Below are 8384 nucleotides of genomic sequence, written 5' to 3'. Positions count from 1 at the left end.
GGTTGATTCTATGATTCTATGAAGCAGCAGGTTACTCTCCTCAGGAATGTCCTAGAGACAGAAACTGCTGTCCTGCAAAGAGGCAAGATACCAGTCACCTGGGCATCGCTCCTGGAGGCACCAGCTCTGTCTCTCACTGAGTTCAGAGCATAACCTCTGCTGGTTGTCTTCTCTTGGGTGCCTATACAAGACCTGCAATATTTTCAGAAGCCGTTATAGTACTTGTACATCAATATTACTTGCTTAAAGATGCTGGCACTGGGAACATTTTCAGCATGTTTGTTAACAGGAACCTCTTGATTTGTGCAGTTCTGGAACAGATGTAACCATATACATTTACTCTTAGGTTTCTACAGTACTGGGGGAGAATTGGGAGTGAAAACAACATGACAACATGCCACAGACCAACTTGCAGAAAGGAGGGAGTGCTGCTAGACTATTCCATTGACGGAGGCAAGTACACCGTGTAGTTTCAGCTGAGTCTTTTTCTGTATCCAGCACCACGAATATCTGAGAAGTTGTCAGAGATCCAAAATAATAAGCTAATTTTTAATTGTAAAGTTATTTTTTCTGTGTGAGGTTTTTTCCCCCCATCTAAAATCTCCATCTATTGCTCAGGAGTTTTCCATAATCCTCCTGCCTGACTTCAGTAATCTGTGGCTTCTAGCCAATTTGATTCCTTTATACGATTACAAGATTACTCTTGCAATGAGTAACACTTGCCAGCTATCCTTAGGAATTCAGATTTGTCTATCAGAAGACCATAGCTATTATTTTTTTATTTCCTGTTATCTCACTTTAACCTTTTAGAAGATTCTACCATATGCTTGTTTTTATTACTGAACCTGCATCTTTTCACTCTAGGGATATCCTGGACTTTGCTTCATGAGATGGATTACCAAAAATACATCTCAGTTAGGCACGACTACATCCTCCTCCCCGAACACGCTCTGACCAACACGACGCGGCTGCGCTGGTGGCAGCCTTTCACCATCAGCAACGGGATTGTTGTGTCAGGCCCTGACAGGGCCCAGTGGGCACTGGACAACATCCTGATTGGAGGAGCAGAGATCAACCCCAGCCAGCTGGTCGATACGTTCGATGACGGTAAGACAGGCTGCGACAGCTAATCTGTTGCCTGGCATTATGTTATCCAAGACAAGTCCTGTGAGCTTGCAGGCAGACTTTCTTTTATTTGAATTCTGCAAAGCTTTTGTAGAATCATACAATCATCAGGGTTGGAGGAGACCCCTAAGATCATTGAGTCCAACCATTAACCTGTCACTGCTGGAACCCCTAAACCCCAAACCATATCCTCCAGTGTCAGATCCAGACACCTCTTCAACACTTCCAGGCATGGTGGCTCCACCACCTCCCTGGGCAGTATTCCAGTGCCTGAACACCCAAGCAGCAAAAACACTTTTCCTGACATCTTATCTGTATCTCAGACCATTATTTTGTAGACCAATGCTGTTTATATGCTATTCTTTATGCTACTAATAGGGGTGTGTAAATATAGGTATTTAGACACATGTATAGTCAGATATGTATGTGTGCACCTATATAGATACACATACACCTATAAGAAAGACAACATTTTTTATTCCTGTCCAACTCATATCATTTAAATTCATGGTAGTAAAGTTTTGGTTTATCTATATTTTTTAATTGCTATTATTTAAACATTTTAATTACCTCTCTGGAGTGAGGTGTGATGTCTGTTAGTAACTTCCTGTGTATCATTACAGATAGCATAGGTTTAGTCTCCGTATCACTAAGGTTCTGTATCTAGTGATTCTGTGGATTCATTACTTTGACAGTTAACAAGACAATGCAGTAATTGTATTTAATTCATCTTAACAGAAGGGACCTCTCATGAAGAAAACTGGAGCTTTTACCCTAATGCAGTCAGGACTGCAGGGTTCTGTGGAAATCCATCCTTCCATCTCTACTGGCCGAATAAGAAGAAGGACAAAACACACAACATCCTGTCCTCCAGGGAGCTCATTATACAGCCAGGATATATGATGCAGTTTAAAGTAAGAAATGTTCTTTCTCTCCAAAGTAAAATACACAATGAAAAGCCATCTAATGTTGTCTCCAGAAATTATTCTTCTTCCAACTAAGATGCACAACTGGATGAATAATTAATAATGACTTTTTACTAAGGAAATTAAAGGAAAATTTGAAGTGTAGATAATGAGAACCAGAAAGGTTGCATGAATGTTAAATGTCAAATTATTCTGACTGTCTGTATGCTTTGGGGGTTACTCAGAGGGGTTGGAAGTCTAATCCTTTTGTCCTGAAATTGCCAAATCATCAGACACAGTATGAATTATTTTCTAAGGTGAGAATAGATGGCATGCAGAATATGCCATTTTCCCCTGATTCATGAATAAGGAGAAGAGACAAGGGAGAGGAAGGCTGGAGAAGAGTCTTGTATGGAAAAGGCAAGAGGGTTCAAGCATAAGTACCTCTTCTACTTACATATGTCATGGCAAATGATCTAAATAATTGAGAAACTTTGCTGAGTCTTTTACTTTGGTTTAAAGGAGAATTCTGCAGAAGGCCAAAGGCAACAAGTAGTTGTTTTCCACAAATGTTCTAGGCCATTCCCCAAGCACCTTGTCTTAAATAAACCAGGAACTAATATGAAAGTAAGGTTGTCAAAATAGTCATCCATTTTCTTGTTGTGTTTTTTTGCCTTGTTCTTCTGTTTGCCAAGACTGTTCTGGAATTTTCCACTTTCCACTGATCAATATTTTCACCTTTCCTCAACATCGTTGCCTGTATTATATTGATTGTCTAATATAATCCCTAAAGCTCTGTTTCCCCCACTCACACATCATGCCACCCTCAAAGAAATTCTACAAAAGAGGAGTCTCACGTGCTTTTTACTACTCAAGACCCTCCTCAAGCTGCTTATTTTACCCAGCCTATCACCTTTTCCTTTATTTTAAGGCCAAAATTGTGATAACCTGTCAGCATTTAATAGGACTCAACTCTTATGGCAGAGTTTTTCTCTCCTGATTCTCTCCCACTTTTCCTTCACCAGTCACAGCAAAGATTACATTTCTATGCTAAAGATTCAGCTCTAGCATGGTGTCTGTTTGGTTTTGAAACTTAGCTTCGTGTTATCTATTGAGTACTTTATTTTACATTGGTTACTGTTATCTTTCCACTCTTATACGACAAAAATATGTCTATTGTTTTAAATGTTCTTAGATTGACTTCATGTCCACATGTTTATCATTGTGAATTATAAATTTCAAAGGCACTTGACTTCTGGAGGTGCCAAAGACCTAGCACATCTTTGCATTTCAGAGCCAATGTTTGTTAATCTATTTAATTTGAGCTTTAGGACTGTAGTGTTAGGATTCTGTTTGAAAATAACAGTAGCGAGGAAGTAAAACTCATTAAGTAAAAGCAGTATCTGAAGTATTTGTTTTCCACTCACTTTTGATGGATTTTGTCCAAGCTCTATGTTGACAATCTTTTCTACATCCTGGAAAGAAAAGGAGATCATAACTTCATTATATGTCACATTAAAGGGCTACCTGATTTGTTATAGCAGTTGATTCTATTTGTGCTATAGATCGTGGTTGGCTGTGAGGCAAATTCTTGTGGGGACCTCCACTCAGTGATGCTGGAGTATACAAAGGATGCCAGGTAAGTGACAGCAGAATACACAGACCAAAAAAAAAAGTACTGCATTAAAAAACCTAGGGAGCTTTTATTTATTAAAACAATTACTTTGCTATTCATGCTGTAACAGGATCTGAACAAAGCCTGTGTGCAAGCACTGGGATTTGTCTACATAGCTCCCATAAATTCTCTTTATAATTTATCCCAGATGTTGACAGACTCGTGGCACTCAGCTTGCAGTTACAGTCAGGAGCTTGTTCCTGTTAAAAATGTGCTCACAGGAAACCACATTCACAGGAAACTGTTGTTTTAATATGATACAGGACCAAGCTGTAATGAAGTGGGAGTTACTTAACTCCAAATTGGTCTTTAACTGGCAAAACATTAATGTGAGTGTCTTCTGTGCTGTAGTATAGCAGAGCATTATGATTTGTAAAAACAAATATATTCTGTGCTCAAATGACTGTGGGTGAAAATGTGGCAAATTCTATTGGGACTCTTCTGAACACTGTAAGAGAGAGGCTAAGGAGCAGACTCCTAAATAAATCCTTCTGTCATGCAGCACAGAGGAGTTGTGTATACCATACTCTGCTGTGAGCATCACCACAAAGGGTTTTGCAGCACTGAAACCGCATGCTGGAAAGTCCTCCCTGGCTGCACCTGCACTAGCCTCTCACCTCTGGTTTATTTGTGGCTCCAGAGCATGGAAACTGTTGCTGACAATCTCTTGTGTTTGTTTAGTAAACAGGCAATGCCACGATCCTTTGAAATTGCTTGTTTTCCTTTCATTATTCTTTCAGTTGTTCTAAAATCTCTTTTTTTCCTTCCTACAGGACAGACTCATGGCAACTCGTCCAGACACATTGTCTTCCTTCCTCATCGAATAGCATTGGCTGCTCCCCATTTCAATTCCATGAAGCTACCATCTATAACTCTGTCAACAGCTCCATGTGGAGAAGAATAACTATCCAGCTGCCTGACCATGTCTCATCCAGGTAGGTTATTGAAAGGTCAGCTCACTGTGGGCCTATAAAACATCAGCTGTCTTGCTGGCACTGATTGCTTGGAACAACTGATGAATTAAAAATCATTCTTTATTGCTGGATTTAGATCTGATGCATAATTAATGTTTTTCCAGAAGCTTTTTGTTCATAGAACTTGCTACTGCCAATGATGGTAATGGCCACCTATTCAGGGTGGGTCTTTCCAGTTACTGAAGTCACAGCCCCTTCATATGACATTTTTCATGACATTGGCTGCTGGTGTATTAGAACATCACTGTGCAGATGTGTTTAATTGCTAGATATCCTAATACAGTGTTTGGATTTGGGTCTCTGCAGTGCAACTCAGTTCAGATGGATTCAGAAGGGAGAAGAACTGGAGAAACAAAGCTGGGCAATCGATCACGTGTACATTGGGGAAGCCTGTCCTAAGCTCTGCAGTGGCCGCGGGTATTGCACGACTGGAGCCATCTGCATTTGTGACGAAGGATACCAAGGTTTCTTTCCTTCAGTTTCTCTCTTGTACATCTAATCTAGCTCAAAATTCAACAAAAACACAAAGTGATGTATCATGTCGAAATTCATCACTGGAATGTTTGAGTAACAAATCCTAAATGAATAATTTGTCTGAGCTGCAAATAACATCTTTTCCCTCCCCCTGCTCTTTCTGGATTGAGTCAGTAGTCTCTCCTGGCTGGCACTGTATGTAAAGTCCATCCAGCCTTTATTGAAGGTAGGACATGTCTACTTGCTTACCTAGAAATGGCTTCTACCCCTGTACTCCTTTCATGGGTGCATCCTAAAGGATGATTTCTCCCTCAGTGGAGGTATTCAAAAACTGTCTGGACACAATCCTGAGCCATGTGCTCTAGGGTGGCTCTGCTGGAGTAGGGAGGTAGTCCCTTCCAACCTAACTGATTCTGTGATTCTATGCCTACATGGGATCCACATGTTGGTGACTGGCATCTGTAAGGGACTCCATTCTGTGCCCTGTCAGGACAGAGTGTTCTGCCCCAATCCCTCAATGCAGCTAAGCAGATCTGAGGTATGAGTGGTATCTGAGTCGTATCTAATGGTATCTGAGTAACCTTAGCAAACTGTAAGTGCTTTGTGGGAGTGGAGCCAGTGTTTAATGTCTTCCAGGAATGTCTCATAACTTTATAAGATCAGATCCCTTGCCTGTTTTAGATGTATTTGCCTTCAACCAGCAATTTCAGGTTTCTCCTATTGGCACCAAGGTAAAACAGGAGAAACTGTATTGCAGTTCTTGGAGTTATACTGCTGTAAAAAATAAGACTCATAGCCTCAATTTACTAAAAATGCAGGCTGTACATCAAAGTGCACATTGTTAATGGATCTGCTGAATTATATTCAGCCTGTACTTGCACTGTATGTTGAGACACAACTTTGAATGGAGTTACAATGACCTGTAACTCAATTTTCTCAATCGTTTTGATTTTTGTATGTTTTACAAGTTCATTGTGTCATTTTTAGGTGATGACTGCTCTGTTTTTAGCCACGATCTGCCCAGTTATATTAAAGATAATTTTGAATCTGAAAGAGTCACTGAAATAAACTGGGAAACCATTCAGGGAGGAGTGATAGGGAATGGCTGTGGACAGTTGGCACCCTACGCCCACGGAGATTCGCTTTATTTTAATGGATGCCAAGTACGACAAGCTGTGACTAAGCCTCTGGATCTCACCCGAGCAAGGTAATAGTTTGAGCCTAAAATGCTCATTTAGCAGCTCATGAGAAAGGCAACTCTCCTTACATATGTGTGGTCATGTAGGTGAGTACCGATGAGGATGGCCTGCTTTGGCTGTGCCATGCAGTCAGATGTGGCTGGCAGAAAACATTAGGCTTGGCAAAATGCTTTGTGACTTTGATTTGGGAGATGGAGAGTGAGGAGGAAGTGATGTCAGATGGAAAGGTCAGATGTTTTCATCATGCCCAACAGAGCACTGTCTAGTAAGCCAGCACTGACAATGAAGCTGTTGGCAAAGACTGGACACCAGACTGCCTGGACCAGTGCCTGATCTGATAAGGCAAATCCCATGTTTGTATGTGCCTCCACAATGGTTATGGCTGAAGATGCTATTTAGTAATTAAAGGCCCATTGTCCCATTTCAGTTGTCAAATAGAATTATAGTCACCTGGTAATGAACAGGAGTATCTTTTTCATCTACTGAGCCTCCTTGGCCGTGGAAAAACAAATGCAGCCAGCCTGTGCTGGCTCTTAACAGAGTGACAGCTTTTAGGGCTGGTTTATATTTAGTTGTCTAAAGCAAGATTAGAAACAGGATGAATTAACCAATGGGACAGATATAAATCAGGCTCTTCTTAATTGAACATCCAGGTAGAATATGATATATCTTTTAGGCACTTTATCATCTTCAGTCTTTCTTTGTCCTTTTTAAACTTCTCATACACTCATTTGCATGTTTACATGTTTCTCTCTCTCAGTTTTGTGCAGACATATTGCAAAATCAGGTCTACTGCCTCCAACTATATGTCACTAATTTATACAAAGCAAACTATTACTTTCAAAGGGGAAATGTGTTTTAAAGACATAAGAAAAGTTTATTTTGCCTGTTAAAGTAACAAGCCTTGAGAATACTCTAAGTTTGAGTAAGGTAACTGCAATAAACCTGGAAATGCTCTTGTTCCTGTTTGAATCTTTTTGCATATTGAAAATACCTTTTCTCTGTGTGTTTTCCAGCAAAATCATGTTTGTTTTGCAAATTGGAAGTATTTCACAAACAGACAGTTGTAATACCAATCTGAGTGATCCTAACACTGTGGACAAGGCAGTGCTCCTCCAATACAGTGTAAATAATGGAATTACATGGCAAGTAATTGCACAGCATCAGCCAAAGGACTTTATACAAGCCCAAAGAGTGTCTTATAACGTTCCCCTGTGAGTACCCAGTCACATTTCATTACCTCTAAGTGCACAAGATAGATTATTTCTTAGCAGAAATGTATCTCTGCATCACTGTGCAAGAAAAACAGGTTGATGAGAGAGTAAACAAAGGAGAAAACTTAAGGGGAAGGCTGATTGAGAAATTCCAGCCTAGGAATGAAAGAAAATTGAAAGAAAAATAGAAAAAATATTTGTTTTGAAGATATGAGGGGGGAAATCCTCCTTACCTGTGTGCATTTTTTAGCTGTTAAATGTTGTACACTTGCAGCATGTTGATGTTCAGTGCTGTAGAAACAGTGATTTGACTTTGCTCTCAGTACTGGTGTGGGGGGTAGATAGGGATGTGCAAAACAGCCATAGTGTGGAGCTCTCACAGGCTCTTGTGTTTGTGCTGACAGGGAGGCACGAATGAAAGGAGTCTTACTGCGCTGGTGGCAGCCCCGTCACAACGGGACAGGTCATGATCAGTGGGCTTTGGACCACGTAGAAGTCGTCCTGTGAGTATCAGCTTCACCTCATCCCACCTCATCTCAGAAAGCACTGAAATTTCTGCAGCATGGCATGAGTGTTAAGCTCAGTAAGAACCATTGTGGCCCAGGGAACCCTTCTTTCCTAATGCTCTGCCCTGACTGCAACAGTCAGTGGTTAAGACAGACACGAAATAAGTGGCACAGCAGGGGGATATGTTGTGCATTGTGGAAAAATACAGGAGGGAAAGTGGGGCTTTATCAGCACCAAGTATTGGTGTGGTCCTGTAATGCAGCAATGATTGTTAAAAGACTATTGTGCTGGGACATAAGAAAGGATATTCC

General features: G+C 40.7%; 1 protein-coding gene across 1 annotated transcript; it reads left to right on the top strand.

Moving 5' to 3' along the window:
- Positions 1-346: 346 nt before the first annotated feature.
- Positions 347-8069, top strand: LOC103812010 (reelin-like; the record flags this gene model as incomplete). The annotated part of the gene is made up of 9 exons (XM_009085016.1): positions 347-453; positions 865-1107; positions 1864-2039; positions 3596-3669; positions 4479-4640; positions 4986-5143; positions 6141-6360; positions 7369-7566; positions 7971-8069. Coding segments are annotated over 9 exons (1437 nt in total), but the record flags the coding sequence as incomplete, so codon positions are not given.
- Positions 8070-8384: the final 315 nt, after the last annotated feature.

This window comes from Acanthisitta chloris, unplaced genomic scaffold (assembly GCF_000695815.1).
Source record: "Acanthisitta chloris isolate BGI_N310 unplaced genomic scaffold, ASM69581v1 scaffold30491, whole genome shotgun sequence".
Taxonomy (NCBI): Eukaryota; Metazoa; Chordata; class Aves; order Passeriformes; family Acanthisittidae; genus Acanthisitta; species Acanthisitta chloris.
This window is presented reverse-complemented; position numbering and strand designations above follow the sequence as displayed.